Source organism: Monomorium pharaonis, chromosome 9, assembly GCF_013373865.1.
Source record: "Monomorium pharaonis isolate MP-MQ-018 chromosome 9, ASM1337386v2, whole genome shotgun sequence".
NCBI classification, from domain to species: Eukaryota; Metazoa; Arthropoda; class Insecta; order Hymenoptera; family Formicidae; genus Monomorium; species Monomorium pharaonis.
Genome location: NC_050475.1, coordinates 21,272,358 through 21,296,991, shown reverse-complemented (window position 1 = coordinate 21,296,991; position 24,634 = coordinate 21,272,358). Strand labels below are relative to the sequence as shown.

General features: G+C 37.7%; 1 protein-coding gene across 3 annotated transcripts in view; it reads left to right on the top strand.

Moving 5' to 3' along the window:
- LOC105828753 overlaps nucleotides 1–18,819 on the top strand; it is a 171,589-nt gene extending 152,770 nt beyond the window's left edge. For 2 of the 3 annotated variants that reach the window (XM_036292320.1, XM_036292319.1), the window contains exons 8-11: nucleotides 75–1,273; nucleotides 2,576–2,854; nucleotides 11,848–12,146; nucleotides 12,425–18,819. In XM_036292320.1, coding sequence (XP_036148213.1) covers nucleotides 75–1,273; nucleotides 2,576–2,854; nucleotides 11,848–12,146; nucleotides 12,425–12,836 — 2,189 coding nt within the window. In that variant the 3' untranslated portion in view covers nucleotides 12,837–18,819. The remainder of the gene's footprint in view (nucleotides 1–74; nucleotides 1,274–2,575; nucleotides 2,855–11,847; nucleotides 12,147–12,424) is intronic. The other variant, XR_004964706.1, reaches the window with a different exon arrangement.
- Nucleotides 18,820–24,634: the final 5,815 nt, after the last annotated feature.

The window sequence follows — 24,634 nt, the reverse complement described above, 5'->3', positions numbered from 1 at the left end:
AGTTTGAATTTCAAAGAAATGGAATTAGAAGGAGTGCGCGTCAGGAAGTAAGGAATCGATTGGTTTTTTTCAAGGTGTAGGTTCCGCGTCGAAGTTGCGCGACTTCGACGACTGGCAGGATCAGCGATTGTCGACGACCGATGACGATCTGATCTCGCCGTATTCGGACTCGTCTACGAACGAGCTAGATCAGATACGGCCGCAGGAGCTCACGAAAAATGGCACCTACGTCATACGACGTGGCCGCAAGAAGGAGCGCAAGGTTCTTCCGAAGACGCCGACCAAGACCAAGAGCCTGTCGTTCGAAAACGGCGAAGATGGCGGCCGATTATCGGATGTGAAGCGATACTCGAGCACTTTCGACAACATCAAGAGCCTGCTGAAGGAAGGCAAGCTGGAGGGTCTGAACGAGCCGCCAGCGGAATTTGCGCTTCCGGTGCCGCCGGACCTCATCCGGGTCGTGTCGATGCCGGCGATTAACAACGACGCCAGTAATCGGGCTCAGCTGGAGATCACCGTAGAAGAGGAGGAGACGTTCGACGTTTTGGACAAGGACAAGGAACGCGACAACATCGAACTACCTCGGCTACCACCATCGCCGGTCGAGGACGATCAAGTAGGTCCTCGTTCGGATCGATCGAGAGACTGCAACGGCGTCCCAACGGCGCCCAACTTGGCGGATCTCGATATCGCCAGGTCGTCCACGAACAACGCGCTCGCCGAGCCGAGGAAAAAACTCACGAGCGCGGTAAGCGACGAGCGACTGGCCTCCAAGATCCCGGTGAACTTGTTGATTGAGGATCAGATCGTAAAGAAGGCGCTCAAGGAGAATCGCCGTCAACTGGAAAAGGTGAGCGACGCGATCAAAGAGATCGAGAGCGTGAAGAACAGTGAATCCTATTGCGAGAGCAAACGTTGGCGAAATGGCGACCTGAAGCAGAACTCGAAGCGAAGCAGCTTCGATAACGAATTTCCGTCGATTCACGACGGCCGGAAACCGGTGACGATCGAGGGCAGCCCCTATGATGGTAGGACGCGCGGCAGGCAGCAGCAACATCAGCAACAGCAGTACAGCTCCGACTCCGAAACGTCGAAGGCCAGCTCGGACGTGGACTTCGCGGATCGGAGAAAATTGAACGGCGCCACGGACGTCGTCTACTCGTCCGGCAGGCGGTTGCACCAGAACGGTATCGAGAATCACAAGAACGATCAGAAACAGATCGAGAACGTGATCGACGCTATTCTGGAGGACTCGAAGAATCCGGAATTTCAGGTAGGACTGGGACCAGGGAGTTCCATCATCCCATCCTTAGAATATATTATAGAAATATTGTAGAATAGAATATCACTAATTAAATATATAATGTAGGCCAAAATTAGAATCTATAATTTTTTGTCAAAATTAGACTGGATTCTAATTTGTCCCTCAAAGGTTTTCTATGCGGGATGAGGTACGCGTAACTATGTAATCAAATATTTTGCTTTACTTCGCGCGTCCGCGTCGCTTAAAATGCCGACGCGAAAGGACGAGGCGGAAATAAGAGAGTCCGCTCTTATGGCGGGGGATGCTAAGGTGCATCTGCGTCGTAAAAAATGCAAGGGCGGAGGATACACGGCCGGCGGTGGTACCACACGCGCGCGATGGTGAAAAGGTGCCGAGCAGCTGAGACCGGAGCGGTCCGCCCCATCTATAAATTGGTAGCATTACCTCTATAACATAGGATTCCATTAGCGATGCCGCGCCACGATCACATTTTTCGTCGTGAAATGTGCTGGTATCCGCGCGTGCGGCCTGCCTCCCGCACGCGAATCCGTTTTTACCGATTCACTTCCCACGTAATTAACTCCAGCGAAAGATTTTAATTCTTTATCACGTAATGTATGTTACACAACGTTGGACCAAGAGTATCTACTAATATCTTTAATTAACGTGCTCAGTTTTCGGGAATATTTCAAGTAATTAGTTTTTTACGTTTCTGTCAAAAGTTATAGTCGCGGTAACTGTAATGCGTGCGGGCACATAAATCGCGATCGTAATTTCTTGGTTTCAATGAAAAATTTAAAAGTAATCAATTGCTCACGTTTCAACTGGTCTTCGATCTGCTGAAAATACCTCTCGAATTCGGAACCATTAATTATCCCCTAACAAATACGCTGAAAAATCATTGAGGCGAATGATCCTTCATATATTCATACTCGTATGTCCATGAAGATTCTTCATTGATTAACCGGTTCGAACTAGTTTCATTGAAAATTCGCATTCGCCAGCTTTTTAAAAGTTTCGATCTGAAATTAAATCTCGACTAGACATCTCACAATTTTGTTCACAGCGCGATATAAATCAGATCAAATGTAGCAATCAAAATTGATCCGCGATGAATGAAATAAAGACTTAGAAATAGATTTCTCTTTTCGGAAAATGAAATAAAATCTGAACATCCCTCAAATACGTTACGGATGAGTTGCCGTGTGGAACGAGCCCATTCGCCAACAAAATTGACAAGACCTCTTGATCTCGGGATTACCTTCGAGACCGTTAGTCTGTTCTGAACTACAGTTTACTGTACCTCGGCAGGTGAGCGTTGACGTGATGGAGTTTCCGCCATTGCCGCCCTCGCCCGTCGAGGAAGCCGACGAGGAAAGCTGCTCGGACGTCGGCCAAAGCGCCATGATGACGCCACCAAAGTCCAAAAGTCACAGCAGCCGGCCCGTGGAGTACAGGCCGAGGGTGCCACCGCATCGTGTTCCGCCAGTTATCGACCCGAAGGAGCAGGCTTCCTTGAATACCAGGTCCATGGATGCCGGCTTTACCAGGGGGAGACGTACACCGACCACCAATAATTCCAGGCGAGAGGTGAGTTTGTTTTGAAATATTCAATCGAGGATACAACGTTTATAGTCCCGACGAGGATTAACAATCGGACTTTTCTCATTTCATATACACGCCAAAGACAATATTTAACTGACTGAACGAATCTTAATCTTTATTACTTTTAATAAAGTTTGAATATTTATGGGCATTTTTAGGAATATTTAGAAAATTAAATTTTTTTCTGTCAGATATTGTTTATAAAAATAATAATTTTATTGATATGAATATTAATGTAATATTAATATGAAAGATTAATATAATATTTGGGAAACTTACAATCTTATATGAAATAACATTTTGTTCTTCTTTCTTAACCATTCAATGTCTCATCACATTATAAATTTTTGATGAATCAAAATTTCTTTACGACAAAACTTTAAAATTACTTGGTAACTCGGAAACGTCTTCTTTATCAAACAATAACGATGGTTGAGCTTGCTCGTTTATGTTTAGGATAATCCTCTTACGCACTTAAGCGAGAATAAATTTGAAATTTTATCGCAGTGTCTTTGAATAACGTTAACTATTTTTGCCATTTGCAACTTTGTTTCTCTTTAATATAACTTCGTATTTTTTTAATTTGATTTATTTCTCTGTTAAATAATAAATAAAGAATTTAAAATTAGTTTATTGAAGAAAATTTAAAAATATTTGTAATTGACAATGTTTTTAAAAACGTTTCAATATTTGTAATTTCTCCAATGTTGGTTAACATTATGTATATATTGTATATTTATGTTTTTTTCTGAACATTAAAATTTCTTTTTGTATTTCCTTTTTTAATTAAAATTTCTCAAATGAAAAAATCTATAATATTTTAGTTAGTTTCTTCTTATTTTATTATTGCTTTGTACTTTTGATATGAAATACTTTTTACATATTGCATTGTCGTATTTGTAAATACGTGGAAGACTTAATTTAAAAAATGTTTAGACGCTCGCTATCACATGAGAAATGCTCAAAATGCTTGAGAATAATATCCAACCGCGGTACAGAAGAGATAAAAGACAGCAGCACGAAGTAAATATGCGAAGAAAACGAGAAATGCTTTTGGCAATAAACAAGCTGGCTACAATTTCACACGTAGTCATAATAAAATTGTACAACGTATTTCCATTGTATCCCGAAGGAATTTCCATGTTAAGTGGAACGTTCAACTGGCATAAATTGCGCGGCCGCCGATGGCATTCGATGACGCGGAGAGATATAACATCAGAAAACCTGTACGTATTCGTACAGATTTATTCATGCACTCGATGTCGCAGAACTTTACAAATATTCAGCATAAATAGATGCGTCAATATCGCATGGACATGATAACATATTGAATTCGACATTTTAACTAAACTAGAATAATTTACAACGTCGCGGAATTTACGCAGAAGAGATAATTAATTTTAATTATCATAGTATAATCGTATATGCAAATAACACATGATTCTATTATATACATATAATATGTATATTATATATACATAATTTGTTATATACACATTGTTGATTTATTTCATTATATATATAAGTACATGTCCATATCATTTTACACATTATTCATACTTTTTTATTTTTTTTTTTACGCTTGATAATTACACAGTTCAACGAAAGCAAGTTTTTTTCAAACTCAGAAGATTAATTCCCAGTGAGCTAAGTGTTCGCAGTATGTCAACAGATTGCCAGCAAATTTAATCAGAAATTGCTGGCAAATTGGCATCAATTGTGTCTACATTAAGCTCATGTTTTGCCGGTCGAGCTTGCTAACGTAACTTGACAACAAATTAGCGGCAGAATCTGTCAAATAGATTTTGCTCTATTTCTGACATAAATCTTAAACCATGTAGCAAACATATCGAAATCTATTCGCTTTTTATTATCAATTTATCGTGATGTTTTGTCGACAAACTAGAATTGAGTCGAAAAGACTCCAAGAATTAATTATTCTTTATTTCTCGAGTCTTTTATTAGACTACTTAATCAAATTATATTAAATATAATTATTAAACTGAGATTACACTTGAGTAATCATATAATCTGTGTTGCTCTTTGTGTATTGATTCTATAAATTTTATTAGCACATATTTTTATACTTTAAATGTTTATTTAAATAATATTAAGTTAAAAAATAATGAGAAAATGTAAGGGATAATTTAATCTCGTTATAATTTTAATAGAGTCAGCGGTCTCGGAAGCGATCTATCTTTCTTAAAAAATTCAATTAAATAATCCCGACGAGAAAGAATTCAAGTATAACATTATCGAATTAAAGTCAGGTATTTCGCGTATTCCCTTGAAACAATAACGAGAGTTCGCTCCGACATCGATATCCTTGAGGCGAACTATACATAGAGTCCAATAGCCGAATCAATCTACTTTGAGGATCGCTTGGACAATGCGCGTCTTCCCGTACCTGCGACACCGGAAATGGACGGGAAAGGGATGGAATGCTTTGTGCCGAAGGCTAGATCAAAGGCAGGATAACGGAGAATGTAAAGGATGAACCAAATGACTCTCTCGGGTTCGTTATAGATTGCGAAACAAGGAAACATATGCGTACAACGCTTCTGGGAAATAAGTGTCTTCTTCCGCGACCTCTGCACTAATTTTCCCTCATTTAGTTGGCTCGTTTGCCGGTATTATAATTCCAACGAACAGCGTTTTCCATGTAATTTTTGCGTCGGTGGCGTCTTCCCCGGGCACCGCTCACGGCAAAAAAGAATTTTTGCACAGAATACGTGTACCTTTTAATTATATATATACACACAGAATAGTAATATATAAAAGTAATGTAAAAAAAGTATAGATAAAATAACACATGAGCAAGTGTAAAAATAATATACTTTAAATTTATGCATTAGATTTCTGGAAAAAAAAAACATTTTTTAAATTTTTTAAAAATAAGTTTTTGTCAGAATAATAAATCTTTGAAGTCTTAGACTTTCAAAATTTACATGTTAGAAAAGATGTGCACTTTTGTCAATACTTCTGAAGTGTTCCAATTTGTATAAAAAATATAAGAAGAGAGTTTTCCAAGAGATTATAAAATTATATTAAAATTGGGAAAAGTTTTGAAATTTATTATATAGAAAAATTATGTTGAAAAATTTTTAAAGAGAAATTATTCCTTGGAAATACATAAAAACACGATCCTAATGAATCTAGTTGAGCGGGACTCGTTTATCACATGTTAATTCACGTTTACAAGTCGGATTACAAATCGACAGCGCCACACGAGTCATCAGGTACATTGATGTCTTGATTACACAGCTATCAGTGTGCGTCGCGAGACAATACGGTCCCCCTCGTTTGGAACCCCGATCTTTTCGAATGTGTCGGGTTCTCTCCCTTGCGATTGGCACCCCTTGGAAAAAGCGGCGAGTGAAAACGCAAAGAGAACCGTTCTTTCTGCCGTTGTCGCGTGCACATTGTCTTTTCGTAGATCGACCGGGAAGCTGCGAATGGATAAAAAGGGGATGGCCCTTTCCGGAGAAGCAGGAGGGGAGAAGAACGAGCTAGAAAGGGACGCTAGTGAATGGAGGACCCGAGAGCCGTGCGTGTATTCCTACGATAAATAAAATGTCCACGTCTGTCCGCATTGTGCGTAATGAAAAGTAACAGCGAGCTTCGAGCGGGGGTGGACACACACTGGGGTAGGATGCGAGTGCAAACGTGCGACGACAACGAGTGCCCCTGTCGTCACGTAAATTGTGGGCGCGTTTCGCTCGATACAGGAGTACCTGGGAATTTCCGAAATTAAGGGAGAGGCGTTTGCAAATGATAAAAAAATAACAATTTAACATTTTTCTTTTTTGTGCCTGAAACAACGAAACGTTGCAATCGAGTTTAGGACTCTCTACATATTCAAATACATATCAGCGAGTGCATGGTCGATTTCTTTTCTGGAACACCTCGCGACAACATATCTCCTCCTAACTTGTTTCCTCCGCCCTCGACTTCAAATATACATGTCAAACAGATTTATTCTGTTTCCGACATTTAAAATTTCTTTGCCCCTGTGATCGATCGTCGTTCTGCAATTCTTATCGCAAACTTCGCAACAACATTTTGCATACTGTCCGTTTGCTTCTTTTCTTTTACATTTATTCGTAGAAAACACGTTACACCATAAAAATGAAAGATCTTGATATGTTACGTAAGAGAAAAAGAGTGAAAGAAGAGAAATATTTTTGCACATACAATGATAAAAGTATGGAGAAAAAAGACGACTGATATATTCAACATTGTTAATAATAAATGTGAAACTTTTGTACACGTACCAATATTCACAATACTTAAAAATTTATTTTTATTATTATGTAATAATTATGCTGCACACGGAGAATCGTAAAGTCAAAAATATTTCTTTTTAGAAAAGATTTTCAATGTATCAATCAAAATGGATTTAAATTTGAAAGAATTAAACATTCTTGTAACTGATTCTATCTTACAATTCAAGAATCATGCGCAAAAAAATGCAGCTACTGCAGCCTCCCGCGAAATTATTTGATTCCGTGATCGAATCGATACGTCATTACAAAAGGTCCTTCTACGGTGTGCTTGATCATCGAAATGGACATTTATTGCTGGAATGACATTTTTCCAGTGCAGTAATCCACGAGTGGTATATATCGAGGTAGAATACTATTCCGTGGTGAATAGCGAAGTTTTCGAAGCTTAATTTTCCTTGATATTTCAGATCACTTCTGATATTTGTAACTTTAATAGAACCAAAAGAGTACAACATATTTCTGTAACTTTTTTAATTTATTGTAAAAGTAGAAATTTATCGAGAGGATTTTACTTCAAAAGAAATTTCACGGAATTACAAAATTTTATTCGGCACAACTCTAATAAAATCATCATGAGCGACTAAGTCAGACTGAAAATATGTCGCATTGTAAAATTTACATAAAATATTATATGTATATGTTTATATATCGCTACTTAACATTTATTCTATTTATGTAAAACAATAGAGAAAAATAATTATTTAATTGTATATTTCAGATGTTAGATATTAATTAATCAGAGAAAATCAGATAAAATTTTTCGAAATACAAATACGATAGTACCACGACAACCGTGTGATTTTCAGGGTATGAAAAAATTCTCTCCGTGTATAGAGTATTGTTAGTATTATGCACCCCTAGTGAGGCGGAATTGGAATGGAAGCTCGTCATAAAAAACGCGGAAGCAAAGGGCCGAGGGCGAAACACGATGGTATGAAATTCGGTGGTAATATATTGCCGTAAATATTGGCAATTTTTTCCGATGATCCGTCCTTGGAACCGGTACTCGAAACGCAATACAAAATAAAAATTTGAACCGGTACTCGGAAGAGTGCGGATCTAACCAATCTCCGATACAGCTTCCCGAGCAAAAGGTTTCAACGTAGAGGACTCCTTTGCAGAGGAGGGATCGGAAAGATCACATCGTGCATTCTTGTAATCCGTCGCGTGAGATAGAATTCAATCCGCGCGAATTTATTATATGCAATATATTATAAAAATACAATTTTATGGCTCTACGAAGTACTCTTAAATTACCGCATAAAAGTTTGCTCCTTCCGGGTAGACATTAAATCTTATCCATAAAATTTTTCCGTTCGAAACCTGAGTCATTAAAAGAGAGTAATGATCAACAGCTGATCCTTATTTTTCAATTAATCTTAAGTAAACTACTTGAACAGAATTTCAATTCGCGGCTTAATTGCCGAGATATTCAACTTCGAAAACTAAATATCGACTTAAAATTCCATTAAAGTAAAATCCATTTGAAAGCTTTCAAGCTTTCGAGCTCGGCCCCTAAAAATCCATAAATATATTTGATGTAGAAAAAGTTGCGAAAAATATATCAGTTTTTCCTTATATACGTCGTTTTAGCGGCGTATATTTCATCAATGTGATTTTTTTAATAAAATAAATCGTTGGGTCAGACTTTCAGCGAATCGATTATGCATAGATTCATTCGGCGGAGCCAAATTATTTCTGCGTTATAACCCGTGGTGTATTGAAAGAAAGCGGATATCTTATGCAGCTTGAAAAGGATCCTAGTTCGAAAGATGAAAAGAAGGAAGGCGAACGAACTGATTCCCCCTTCTCTTCTTTTATCCCCTTCGTCTCGTATTATCCCTGCGATCGAGTATACCTTTCAATCACGTTATGAGAATCGCGAGAACGTATTTCGAGGACCATGATCTCCGAGCTGATCGCTCTTTTATAAAACGCAACACGATTTCCCTGTTTATTTATACCGCTAAAATTCGGTTCTCCATAATCCTTTGAATCTTAAAGTCTAAGTGACACAAAAATAATTTAATGTTAACGTCTTCTTATTAGATTTCAATCTCGTATTTTGTTAATGTAACATACAAAATAGATATATTTTTTCCTCTTAAGATTGCCATCCATTTCGTGATAATTTCACGCAAGAGCGTTATCTATCAATCCTTTGTCATGTGATACGTGTTTATGCACGTTCTTTTTACTTTGTTACATTAGCGAAACTTCACTCAACGAGTTATTGTACCTCGAGTAGATAGACAACAACTTCGGTTGTCCTACAAGAATAAAAAGGGATGAAAGACAAGTTGCAGCGCGAAAAATTTAGAGGAAGAGGGAGCGAGAGAGAGAGAGAGAGAGAGAGAGAGAGAGACGTATTTTTATATGTACACGTTCAAATATACATTTAATTTATTTATTTTTTTAGATTTTCATCCAACAATGATGACGCGCCTTCCTAATTACTTTCGAGTTGAAATGCTTAATTGGAAAAAAGAGAAAACATGCGACGATCTCTTCGACGAATAAATAATTCGATTTTACTCATTACGAGCTCTAGTCGCAAACCGATTTCCGGTCGCTCGCTAGGAGTCGACGAGGCTGTGTGAATGAAAATGAGTGCGAAGTCGCGCCAAGGAAAGCCGAGCTTTCGATGCGATCTTATGTTAATGAAATGAATAAGTTTGTACTCTTCGGGCGCCGAGATTCCGTTTTAATTGGCGCGGACACTCTCGCTCGGTCAATGTATGCTAAGAAATTTTTGTACGAACAAGTTACTCTCTTCTATGAATAGACTACATGATCTCACTTCTAATTCTGAAGTCTAATATTAGTGAAAACTTTTAGAGTGTAGAACAGAGATATTTTCTTCCGAGGGAAAAGTTTTCAAAGATTTCGCTGTGCACAATATTTGCAAAATCAAATTGTACTTTTTCTTGTACTATCGTCTGAGACACTATGGTCTCGTGTGGTCTCTTTTTTATCTTTAATTCTTCGACGATGGGGGCTTTTTAACAAAGTCACTTAGAAAACCTTGTTTTTCCTAAGGGTCTTACTTGGGTTGATGACGATTTCTTCGAAACGATAATGTTCGTGCGGTAGAATGTGAACAAACATTGATAGTGAGTCTTAAAGGAACGAAAACACAATTTATACGCCGTCAGTCGACTTGGTATCTTCGTCCGAAAATCTCGCGCGCACCGAGATGCTTTAACGGCACCGTATTACTCTGCGGACAAAGAGAGAAGTTTGTCTGGATTATACGAAGAAAGCGATGGGATGGATAGGGACGAAGAACTATAAGGAGTACGAGGAGGGCAGGCGTGGGAAGGAAGACGAAGGAGTTTGGCTGAACTACGTAAAGTTTTCATTAGGGATATTGGCCACCTTTTTCTCCGGCCGTCCTTTCCACTAGCTTTCACCACGCCGGCGAATGAAGTCGAGCGTTCAGTCGCGGTAATTTTAATACAACAACGAGAAGGAGGAATCCCGCCAGAGGATTCTCGAAATAATCGGATACAACGCTAATCCGTCAGCTATGATACAACTCCCTCTTATTTTTGCTGTCTTAACCGTTTAATTGTCACAGCTATCAAATATTATGAGTCTCAAGATTCTCATATAATAAAATTTGCAAAATGTGTTTTATAAAATTTGTGCAGGATTAATCTTAAAAGGATGATAAACGATCTCTTAATAAATTTGAAACTTTATAAAAGATTTAATCGTTCTCAGATTTTAATAGTATTTTTCTAATTTTTTACTTAGAATCATATTTCTCTGTCTAAATATGATATTGCTGAGGAATTCTGGCGCATATTACAGAAACACTAAAAATACATTATCGCATTATTAAATGGGCTTGCAATTCTTCGGAAAAGGAAAGATTTTTCATGAAGAAAACGCGGCGCATTTAGTTGTTAATTATTGCCACGGGCGGTCTCGCAATAAAAGTTGTGGCAAGACGAAGCGACGAACTTTCGCCCACTGAATTTCTAGCATCGCCGCGCCGGCAGTGCTCGAATGGTGCGATAACAATGATTTACGGCGCAATAATTATCTGTCTTGCCGGTCGTAGCCGAGCGCGGATTCTTACGTTCTTGATGAAGGGCCGACCTTCGTAGTTCTTCTCTTTGTTTTTTTTTTTTCTTTTCCGAACCGCAATAACGCACAATTTTGTCGAAAAGTTATCACTTGCGCGAATATCGTTGCGCTCAATTTCGGTCGGAAATTATTGCAACGTCTTATAGGATTATACTTTGGTAATTTGAAGTTACTTGCGGTAACTAGCATCAATTAGGGGGAATTAATACTATACTATAACTTGCTCTTGGATATAACATTTCTTAAACAAAAATATAACTTTGAAAATACACGTGTAAGCTAGAAAGTATTTTCTATCTAAAGGAAGACTTTACATGCTACTTTAGAAATTCTTTTCCAAGATTTAAATTAGGCACTTATTTTATTTCGAGATAGTTCACCAAAATGTATTTTCTCATTAAAGAAAAAAAAAATCGTCCGTTTTGTAGGTAACACGGAATACCTATTCTCGAACACAATTAATCTAGTAATCTTGATAATATCTCTTCATTACATTTTATAATGAGATTAATTTCAGATTAGATTATTATATTTTAGCACATATATATTTCGCCAAAGTGTATGTTATCATTAATTAAATGTCCTTTCGTTTCGCAGGTGCCCGTGGAACGGAGAACTCTGCCCACCGATTTACCAGGACCATCTCGTCGACGGCCGTTCACGAAAAGACACTCGCCATCGGCGGAGCCGTGTTCCTCCGGGGGTAGCAGCGGCGGTGGTGGTACAGGCGGCAGCGTCGTTACCGGCACCGGTTCCGGTATGCAGACATCGTGTTCCCTGCCGGAGACCCCGGTGTTCGCCAGGGGCAGCGACATCCCCAGAACGCCGCAACACGCTGGCAATCCCACGCAGTCGAGGCGACAACCCGGCTGGTACGCACCAACCACAGCTACCGGGTGAGCATCGACAACCCCTTTGTTTTCACTTGAAAAATAAAACAAAAAAGATATTAATTTTCTAGTCGAAAGTCTTTAAATAAACAGAGATTATATAACTATTTCTTTTAATAGAAATACTTTATTGAAATTGTAATAAATAACAATAATTATCTGAAAAGTTTAAAAATGAGAGCAATATACTTGGTTTATTATTTATTAAAATTAATTTGGACTTTTTAAAAATATATTTCTCATACGTTAGTCACGCTTTACTGATGTTTTTTCGTTACTTTTAGCTATCGACGGAACAATCCCGGTCTGGAACAGGCCATAATCGGCACTGAGCTTCTCCGGCTGGCGGGCGGCCCGAACCGTGGATGGTATCCCACCAGGAAGACAAACCAGCCGCGGCCGGCGTCGATCGAGCACCTCGAGCGGCTGAATAATGCTTATGACGCGCGGTTACCGGGCACCGGAGACCAGAGGAAGCCGCTGACTCTGCCCACGAACATCACGCCCAACAAATACTTCGGCCAAAGTAAGCACAGCTCCGCCTCCAGCACTCGTGAGGCGCTACGGAGGGTCACTAGCTTGCTCATCAAGAAAGGTAAGCGCCGGGGATTCGCGCTGTTAAAAAGAGAAACACCACGCCTGAGCCATTCGGCGCGTGGCGTAGTCAGGAAAACACGACGTCGTCGGCAACTGTGAAATATCACGGATCCCATTTGCGCTCAAGATGAATTTCACGGTTCCGTTTCCGTTTTTTTTTTTCTTTTTTCTCGGCAGTGCTATTATGAATTTGTGCGATCAAACAAGCTTTCAGAGATGCGCAAATGGACATGAAAGATCTTTGACATAAAGTTTTGTAAATTTTAAAACGTTAGCAGTACTCGTAATAGTATTGCTGGTGGACCGTAGAATGTTACTTGGAACACAAATGTGGACGTGGTTTTTAGGTTGCCATGTAAAGAGATACTGTAAGCGATAAGTGACAATTTTTGTTGAACTATTGTATAATAGATTGTGTATTTTTGATGTCATCACGAAACAATTTATTTCAATCTTAAAGATACATGCATTAAATTAAATTAATTTTTTTTATAAATATTGTGTTGCTTCTCTGTACATTATTATAAAACAAATTCTTATTAAATCAGTACGTATTTGATTTTCTTGTGAAATAATTAAAAATTTTATAATAAGGAAAATTTTTAAATGATGTAAAATTTTGTTATTAAAATATTAAAAGAAAAATTTATCTATCTGTTATATTTTATCGATTTCTTAATAGTAAGAGCAAATGTAGTATATATGTAGTGATTGTACTTATATAATTATTTAATAACTTGTTTCATGCATGTTTAATTTAAAAAAATTTATATATGTATATCTTTGATTAACCAATATTTTCAATTGCAATTGTCATAATTGCGCTAACAAATCGCTTACGTCGTGTTTTCTAAAGATTTCGCTATTTGAAAGCCCGTAATCTTTGATAAGTAACCTGCGAAAGAGTTTTCTAACTTGTATCGTGTGTGACCTTTCGTGGCATTTGAGTGCCACTGACTATCTAATTCTTTAATCTTATGTCTCTTTAATATCTTGGAATGCTTGCTTCTAAGTAACTTACTGCTATAATCATTCAGAAGTTTATGTCTATGCATATGTTAATTATTCAATGTGCGATCAGTGTCCCAATATTCCTTCTACACTAGCATCAATGATAAACTTATAGAATTTGGCATCAAAATATATATTAACACATTTTTTCATACGTAATGTTGATTGAAATATACTTGCAATGATCGAGCCTTAAACAAGTAAAAATTTTTTTATTAATTCATGCGTGTAATTTTTTTTGTGTCACTTTTTTCAAATATATATATCTAACTTTTTTGTATCTCTTTTGTACACGTTCTGACGTCTATTGCATGTAGCATTTTTGCAATATCTTTAATCTTTTCCGTGGAATAATCTTTACTTTAATTATTACACTTTATTAGGAACGTTAATGTATCAATCAATGCCTTTAGGTAATTTAGAAATAAGCTGCATGTTTAACATGTAGTTGACACATTGTGATACAAGATACAAGAATATTGTGATTAGAACCTTAAATTTTTTATTCACGAATGTTAAATATATGCATAATCCAATAACGCAAATTGCATCTTTAGAATACAGTAGTTTTTAGATATTATTTCATACACAAAATATAACTTTAACTTAAAATCCGGAGAAAGATTATTACCGACTGTTGAATTATATCAATCGTCGATAACTTTGTCCAATTATACATTTTTATACTTAAATATTTTATGACAATATAAAACACACATTTTCTGCAAATTATAATTATAATTTATATAAGAAATATTCAATAAGTCTATTTGTCTTTACGTTTTTTGCAATTAAAATCTTTTCTCTCTTATAGTTATTTAATTTCTTTGAAGTAACAAGATGGGGGGAGAGGGATTTCAACTAATATGAACAGATTTAATATCTTCATTTCTCATCGCAATATCGTATAGAAATTAAATACATTTGATTTCTAGAGAACCTAGGGAATATTTCTTGGCAAATGGCATTGCTGTACGTTTTCCTCTCCGCAACGATCGTGCGACTTTTGCCGCACCACGTGTTTCGCGGAGCTCTGTAACGTGGCGCTATCTGACAGCATCTCCGCGAGTGATTTTCCAGTTGAATGTAACCGACCTTGAAAGCTCGTCCGCGCGGTTAGAGAGGGCGGCAGGAGGGAGGGAGAGCGACAAGGCCTCGGCCATGTTACACGTTGCGAGTCGTCCCGCGCTCCTCTACCCCGATCAGTAACGTAACTGATGAAACTAGCACCCTTCTTTTCATTTCCTCTTTATCTGAAGAGGTCTTTATCGAATTAAAAGCTTCAGTTGAAATTAGTAAGTTCAACGTAATTTTTTTACCGATACTAAATTACATGCATACATAAAATATTTTATACACAAATATAAATACTTTCATATTTTTTATTCACATTTTTATGATGCACATCGACAGTGCTTCTCTCGATTATATTTTGTAAGTTTCTGATGTTTTTTGCTTTTTTCCTCGTAGCTGAACGTTCCTTTTTCTGATGAGCATCGAGGATAAAATCTGCATCATCGATTATCTTCTACAACACTTCATCGCAATGCACACGAATATGCATCTTACAGCACAGTTTATTATAGTTTCTCCTCGTTGTAGTTAAGAAAAATAAATGCTAGAAATTTGCAAGGGAAACTCAGGGGTTCCGTGGCTACCTGCGCCCAATGAGCGACGTCGTGTTCAAGCGGATAGACAAACGGGTACGAGGAGAGATGGCGGGGGAGGCGCGCAGAGGGTACGCCACATTGTGCGTGGGACATCCCCGCGCGCGCAAGCCAGTGAGCGAGCGAGCGGGTCCGCCGCTCCGGAGGTGTCTCCTTCACACCCGAGGGTTCCCGTTATTGATTCGTCCGACGGGAGGTTCATCCGCGAATGTTTCCGCGTCCGCCGATTCGGCCGCCTGCGCGCGGCTCGTCTATACACCTCGTCAAATTTTCAGACTCGTCGCAAAGCGCGGACTTCGGACCTAGAGAAAAGCACTACACGGAATTAAAAGTGGGAGGGCAGAAAAGGAGAAAAGAAGGGAGATGGAGAGAATGAGAGAAAAGAGTCCGGTTCGATAGATGCAGTCACTTGAGAATCTCTAAGAACCGGATGTTCTGCGGAGCATCAGTCCTAACTCTGGGATAATTTTGCTTCTGTTATTATTATTTTTTTTTATGGAACTAGCAAAGGCGTATCTACGTTGACTAAGATGTATCCGCGAAATTAAGATATTGACGCTTTTCAAGTTACGAACGATTAAGAGGAAAGAAGAGATACGCGCCGAAGAAATGCACCGAGGCAAAGAAAGTTCTTTATCTCTTCGTTCATTTACGCTAGTAATGCACTTACGATGGAACTTGTAGATTCATTTTTTTACTTGCATCTTACTCGTCGTCGAGTAGACGGCGACGACTTCTTTTCCTCGCGGCGGCGTATCGACACCGCGCTCTAAAAATAACCGTTAGCGATAACACGCGACATTTAATGCATTCGCGACATTATGTGCGCTCCTTTTTGACAAGAGTCGTTGCTCCCGTGCTGTCGTTTCGATGAAATTATTCACTGTGCTCTCAACTACTTCTCGTTACTCAATAAATATCTCTGACGACTTAAATATTAATTTATTCGTTAGCTATTTCTTTATTCAAGTAGGTTTTATGTGAAATCGAAATAAAAAAAGGTAACTTTCTTCGCTTAACATCCTTCTTCCACGCGCGCAAGTATTGCAAAGGGACACAAGTTGCACTTGTATTTCAGCGTCATGAAAGTTGTTAAATCGACACGCGATTATTAGCTTTGCGAGAAAGAAAATTAACTTTCTTGATTTTTCGCAAGAGCTTCAAAACATCGAAAAACTTTCCGGACACGTTCGAGAGAGGATTAAGAAGAAATTCACTTCCGAGTTTATTTATTGTCGTCGGTATATATTGATTCTCTTACGCGGATTTTCCCGGTACGGTTGCATGTTTTGGCCTTATTGATTCGCTGCGCGAGTATAATTCCAACGAGAATGACCGTACCGATAAGTATTTAACGTACGTGTGCGTGCGTCGAAAGCGCACTCGATTCGCACGTTCGGTCGTCTGGTCCGATTCTCCACCGATGAATGATATCACGCGGATTCCCAGTCAAGGACGTGGAAGTCCAATTTAAGGCGGATGACACACGGGCGAGCTAAATATCGCGAAGACTGGCCTTGCAAATTCGAAAAAGAGCACTCGCCCGAGAAATTTTCGAACTCGCTTTCAAGTTTTGTTTCCTCCGTAGAGTATAAAACTTGTCCCAACTTGTTTCGGATAAGCGATAACTTCGAAGTTTCTCTTTTCTTTTTCTACTCGCATAACTTGTAGATAATCAGTTAAAGATTACGCTGTGTTAGTTTACAACTTGTATCAGAAAAAATTATAATTTCTAAAATTATTGTATATCAAACTCTACAAAGGCAAATTGACAAACTATCGAATTACATATTTCATATTTGAGAATATGTTTTCTAGACTTTTGAAAAATCTGCATTTTAATCATTATAACGTCGAAAATATCGTTTAAATTAATATTCCTTCCGATGACGAATTTCGGCAAATATTAGCCGTAATTTTGGTCCCACGCCTCATTGTGAAGCACCTTGGCGATTCTCGCAGAAAATGACCATCCAAAGGGGAGATGTTTTCCGATCGGTTAGTAGGTGGTGGATGTTGGTAGGTGAACAGGGCTCGGCGGGGGCGCGAGCATCCCTTTCTCGCCAGGTCGAGGTAGTGGTGGCAATCGTTACTCCCGTCTGCTGATCCGTCTACCAACCCCGCGAACAGCGGGGGCAAATACTACCCCTACACCCGGACGGTATCCGCCTCCATCGCGGCCGAGCATTCACCGACCTCGGCGGCGACGGCGACAATCTCTAGAGTTGCGGAAGACACTACCTCGGCTGTCCGGCAGAACCGACGACATCCTCGCATTTCCCGTGAATTCTGAATTTTACAAAACCCAGCACGGATCAGTGTGAACAGTTAGATAGCTGAAGGAATAAAATGATTGTGTGGCTATCAAGCCAGATTTTTTTAATTGTGGAAGAACATATAAATTATTCAGTAATACAAACGTTCACATTATTGTTCGTAACTTTAATATTTTGGTGATTTTTAAAATTAATTTTTTTAATTCGATATTTTTACAACTGTAAAGAATAATTTTTAAAAACGATTTTTTTAAAGAGAGCATAGCTTTATCGGTCGTCTGCTTAAGCCGGAATTTATTCAATTGAATATTCTCAATCATTCTGTCATTGTCCTCTTTCTTGTCTTTAATATCTATCTCTAATATCTTGTCTTTAATATCTTGTCTTTAATATCTCTACTTCATTGTGCTCGTATTTTATTTTATCGATCCAGACAACTTCTCGATGCACGATATTACTCGTGTTTTTCCCCATTGTCTCTTTCGTCTTATCTTTGCGTTTTTTTTTAAACTTTTTCACAGCGAAAAATTATTGAGCAGTCGGTTATTGTTTATAATAAGCAATGCACAATCATACCACGTCTTGAAAAGTTTAGGGATACTTTTTATTCATTTTTTCCATTTCTATTCGACTGTGTAATTATCGTGTGAGAAACAAGATGTTTACCTGAACGCAACGGTCTTACCGCGATCATTCGTAAGGCAATTTCGCCGATAACATTTCGATACGCGATAAACCGCACGTATTGGGCCGTTAATCTGCTCAATTTACTAAAACAATGTGCCTCGATACCGGTTTTATCGTCGAGTTTACAAATTAAAGCGTCGTCATCGTCATCCGACCGATACGAGAATATATCGCGGTGAATACGTTCAGCGAGCGAATCTAAGTAATGTGGTTGCTTCGAGAGATTCGTCATATTGAATAAAAATGCAGCAGAATATTATAGAAGAATAAATCAAAATTATAATAATTGCAAGAGAATTTTCTTAATTTGTTAATTTTTTTTCTTTACCCTTAGTAGAAGACAAAACAGCTCAATATACACGGCTCAATATATTTAATTCAGTTTTTCTCGTTTACATCTGAAAATTTTACATCTAAAAAAATGCTTCTTTTACCTGAAAATTTGAATAAAAATGTTTGAAAAGGACCAAGAAAATTAGAATGTTTCCTCACATTTAAATATAAACATTCTGGCAAGGAAGAGAGGAGTTTCAAAATTTTCTCACGCCAGAGAATACCTCAAAGAAAACAATTTTTTGACAAAACCCAGGACGCCCCATCCGTTTGTGTTACTCGATTATCGTCACCTTCGTCTCGTAGAAATATCTCGGTTAGACATCAGCAATAACTAGATTTCTATAAAAGGCGAAGCAAGGTCGTTCTTTTTTTTTTTTCTAATTTTTCATCGAAAGTCTAACGCGACGCGACGCTCGCATCCGTCTCATTAATTTTGTGACGCGGCGCGCCTCACGCGGCATTCGCCTCGCGTGAGACACGGCAATCGCTGCACGTGCCGTTAGTCATGCGAACGGTGAGCTCTCAGTTTTCACGGTCGCAGGTGGATAACGCTCGCGAGCCGTTAAAGAAGACGCTCTCGACGACGAGGGCCCCGCGTTCCGTCGTAGAAACAAAATAAGCGGCCGGCCCCGATCGCGTCCCGTTAAAGTCACCGATTTCTCCCGGCTTTGTCGTTTTCGTTAATTTTGCTCAAATCAGCTTTTAAATATTTATGATGATAAAAATTTATCATAAATATCACAAAAAATATTTAAAATGTGTGTATAAAATATTATATAAATATTTACTTTTTAATTACCATAAAATCATGTAAAATATCTTCATATTTTTAGGAAATAAGTAGTAATAAATATTTATGAATACTTATCAGAATGTTTTGTGTACTGTCTGAGTTATAACATTTCAGCAATATTGCAGAAATATTTGGGAATGTTTTGTGCTATATACGTAACTCCCTCATTCATCTTTTTAGAGAAGACACCTCGTTTCTGCTTCATTCGCGAAAGATGAGGAGAACTCGAGCGGCGTCAGCTCGACGTTAGTCATGTATGAACCTGCACCTCGTGACGGATAGATATTCTTATACGACATTCCCTGAAAATAAATCAACTTGAAAAAATTACCTAGTAAACATTAGAGAAATTTGGCAACGCTGTTGAAAAAAATGATTTTAAAAATTATTGCGAAGATATTGATTAAAAATTAAGCTGTTATAAGATTCCAGATACTGAGAAAAAAAATTCTTTTGAAACAAAAAAATTTTTTTGAAACAGATTTTTTAGTCGCAGATTAGCTGTTTAAATTGTACAAATACGTCAGACACTTTAATATTAAGAATATGCATAACATATAAAATATAATTATTAACGATTATCAGAAACATTTCACTAATTTAATTTTACGCAATTAAAATACCAATAGTGATATCGAAATGCTAAAATTTTAACAATTGTTATGTTTTCAATAATATAAATAATTTTTTGTTGAATGTCTATATTGATCATTTTTAATAAATATTATTGGAGCAAGGCTTGCAATTAATTATTAACAATTATTAATGCCTGTCTTGATTTAATTGTTGGATGGATTTACGGCTCTTATGCCTGATTTTATCGAGATGTACTTCACTTTCGACTGGAAAGTGGTGTGTGATCATAATTACCGCGTATAATTACATGGTTGGGAAATTCGGCTCGGTAAGATTACCACGCGGCTGGCCGTGCAAACGGACTGTTACATTATTTATAATGCCATTTATAATGCGGCGAATAGCGTCAATAGTAAGAAACTTAACAAGAAGTGGAGGAAACTTTTACTTCGAAAAAAAGCGCGTTCTCACATTGAAAAGCCGATCATTATTACACATTTACAATTTAACGATCTCTTTCGTTCAAACTTAACTTACCTTAGTTAATAACTAATAACGAAGAATGACAACTTGTTATTTTTGTTTCCAAGTGGAAACAACGCCTTCGAGTGTCGCGTTTACAGTTCGTTAAAGTGAAGAAGCGAAGGTGTGATAAGGAAAGAACATTAATTGATAACATCGTTAACATAGAAAGCTCAAATTAATCTTGAGAACGAGTTAATTTAGCATGTAAGTTTGTGTACGAGGGGACACACGCTTCTAGTAGAAGTCATTGTGATCTCTGTGGGAAAATGGTATCTTTATGCCAGTTAATTAAGACACTTGTCAGATCTCACGATTCACATTTACACATACATACATATGTATATGTGTAATAATGAATTAAACTTAAATTTTTCTCAGAATTTTAATATATAAATACAATACAGTCGTGAAATACAGTACATATCTTTCGAACAGAGAAATTGTCAAGAAAAGATTTCCAAGTATTCAAATCACAAAATAACTTATACAAATCTTTTCTTATGATTTTGTTCCGATTGAATCCATCATTTTGAAAGTAGCGAATTTTTTGCTATGATATAATCCTTCAAAATGAATCGAGAAAGAATTCTCTATCTTGATTTTTGTACAAGATATATTTTTTATTTTTATTTCATTTTATTTAAGTAGATAAAAGACGAAACTCCCAAGAGTGTTGTTTTTTTTTTTATGAAAGGCTCTAGTGTTTATCTTTAACATGAGAAAGGAATCTTTATTTTTGTCGAAGATATACGAATTTTTAAAGGACCGGGACATATGCGTCCCACCAGGCACGAAAGGATTAATCTTCATTTCTCAATGTGTTTCTTCAGCGTATTCATCAGTCTTCACGAATATCTTGTTGGATCTCCATCTCGATCGCATTGCGATGACGATCTCGCTTTCAACAGTTCCTCGCCGTAATGGTGTGTTCTATAAATAGAATAAATTTTAAGGGCATCCCACGCGTCTCGCGTGCGCGACAGTTGCTGTCGCAACTCGACCGCGATATCGGGGAGTCGCCATCGCGCGTTTTCCGCCGCGCGCCTTCGGCGTTTTCCCGGACGCCGACGTCCATACACCGTAGATACACAATCACTACGCACCGTACAAAACACAGTTATGTCATTATCGTAAGAATAAGATAAAAAAAAACACTTCTTTCACATTTAAAAACCATTTTGTTATTCACAGAGTCTCTCATCTTTTTTTTTGTCTGTGAAAAAAAGGTATAACGGCAATTGCTTTGGAAAATACTTTAAAACATCGATGTATGTTCTACGTAGCTTTCAGATTCATTGTTAAAAAATGTAATTCTCGAAAACATAGTAGATATTTTTGTGCGTACAAAAAAGAATTTTGTGTTTTTATCACATTTTATATGTTCTAAATAGTCCACCCAAATTTTGATTTTAATTTAATACAAAATATTCTAACATTATATCTTTAATAAACACTCGAATATTTTAAAAATTCAATATTTTTAGCAAGACTCGATTTTAATACAAAAAAAAATATTAAAAAGTGTTTACTGAAACTCGACTTAGAGAAGAGTCAGAATTAAGAACAGTTATGAATTAAATCTGTCGCGTTTCGGTTCAAATCTCGCACTTGCGACATACCGTGTCCTCATCGTCATAAACAACGTATCTCGTTCGTGATCTTTCAGCAGGATCGAAGACACGATAATAGACGCGCACGTTTCACTTTGTGTGGAAAATGCGACCGTGCGCTATTTTATTCATAAGTGCCCGTAAGACATAGGACTTACATCGAAATCGATATGCACGGTATCGCGAGAGCGGTTACACATATATCTAAAAGGATTAAATAAAATTTGTCTGACACGGCAGCCCCGCATATGCATCCCACTTGATCGTTGCCGTGTATTACATTTTGTCCTGATAGAAAGAGAAAGCACGAGGGTTACCGGAATTCTTTGAACGTCAGCTGGGTCCAACATGTTGCGGAAATGGGTCTGCGCGCGCGCTTATTGTTCAGAAGTCTTAATCCTTCCCTTGGTGAACCTTTAAAAACTGATCTTTTTGCACGCGCTTTCTCAATACCCTTTCCCCTTTTTTTCCAACTGAGAAAAACAACATAAATGACAAGATTAAAATAGAATACGTAACACACAATATTCTTGAATATCATTGAACATTCCTATCACAGTTTCTTTTGTAGATAAAAGAATACGACAGCTGAATTCAATTTTCGGAATTAGTTCTTTCGTTATGGCGAAGAAAAATATATTATAAAGAGGGAGAGAGATGATATTATTTTTTATAAACCAACAACTTGAAATTTATATTCCAATTGCGTTGAGAGTGTGCATCGGCTGGACTTATTGATTTATTCAGAGGGTGAACAACCACTACCACCACTACAACCACCATCATCCCCACTACCATCGCCACCGCCACCGCCACTACCATCGCCACCTCCTTTACCCCAGATGACCAACGTTGGGGAGCGTATGCGTCATTGTCCTCGACCACTCTCACTATTTCCAACCCCCAGCGAGGTAGCCTTGCAAAATTGCAGCTGATACCGTACCTCCAACAAGTTGTCGGCGTACTATCTCGTCATGCTCGGCCAATCAAGCGTCTAGTGCATAATGCACTAGCGCGACACAATAAAGAATTCGCCAACTGAAAGTTCCCGAGTATGTAGATTTGTAAAATAGACATCAACTCCGAATTTGTCGTAGTTCGATGGAAAATATTACGCAATGAAAATTGACGCAATAAATGCAATTTTTTATATTATGTAAAAAGTATTTTATTAAGGAAATTAATAAGGGCAAAAAATTGATTTCGATAAAACATGTACGCCAGAGAAGAAATCCCAGTGTGTCGATTAATGTTTCATTTCATTGCAACATTAATTTAATTTGTCCTAATTGCAAGCTCCTCTACTTGCTTCTCCCCGTATTACGTAATATACTTATTATCGGCGGTCAGACTTATACCGCAACCTTGAGTGCCATGACCAGCTTATACACATCTCTAATTCCTCTTGATCTGCAAATGCAGTTCGAAAACGAGAACTTCGAAACTCAAACGTTTCGTTTTGAATACTGTGAGCAAATTACATCTTGGCGATCTCGAGGGGGCACATGTAGATTAATTACAGACTTGTAATTTGTAAACTGAGATGTAGTTTATATTAAAATGAAGCAAATTTCAAATAGCCCTTTTTAATTAAACTTTTTTTTATTAAGTATGTATCATAAATTTATTTACTAAATTTATATTTCTTTTTTTATTCTATAATTCTATTATTTTATATGATATTAAATAAATTTATTCCACTCTCTCTCTCTCTCTCTCTCTCTCTCTCTCTCTTTGTTGCTATATACATGTGCATAGGAATTCTTCAGAATTCTTTGACTTTAAGTATCTGACATTACAATAAAGTATAGAATGTGAATAAAATACCTATCGCTGAGAAACGCGAGGTCAACGAACTTGGCGCTCTTGACTCGGCAACGTTACGAGAAATGTCGGTACAGGTCGGCAAAACCTGAAAAGGTCACGCTTTCATGTAGGTTAAGGCTCCTTAAGGATCGACATGTATAGAAACCAACTGATATACTCCGAATGGCAATCCATTCCATGACCAGTTTACTGCTCGTGTCCCTATTCCCCAGGTACGGTTTCTGTCTCTTTTTCCGGACATCCTCCTTTTCCTGTTCTTCCTTTACCCTCTGCCTTCTCTAGGCACTCTTCGTCACTCTTTCGTCACTTTCAACAAGCTCTCGAATTTTAATTGAAAAATAACGCAAAGAATCTTTTACTTTAACCGCCATTCTCGAAAAAATTGTTCTACCGATATCTGCTAAATAATCTGATCTCTCAATTAATGTATTTTCGGCATAAACAGATTTTGCGCGTGAAATCAGTTAAATGGGGAAAATGTATGTCTACACGTCTCGGAGGGAGGTATGAAAGCGTGAACAATTAACATTGTTTTGTAATTGTTATGCGTATAATTGTCGATAGCCGTACAAATCGTAGAAATAATCGT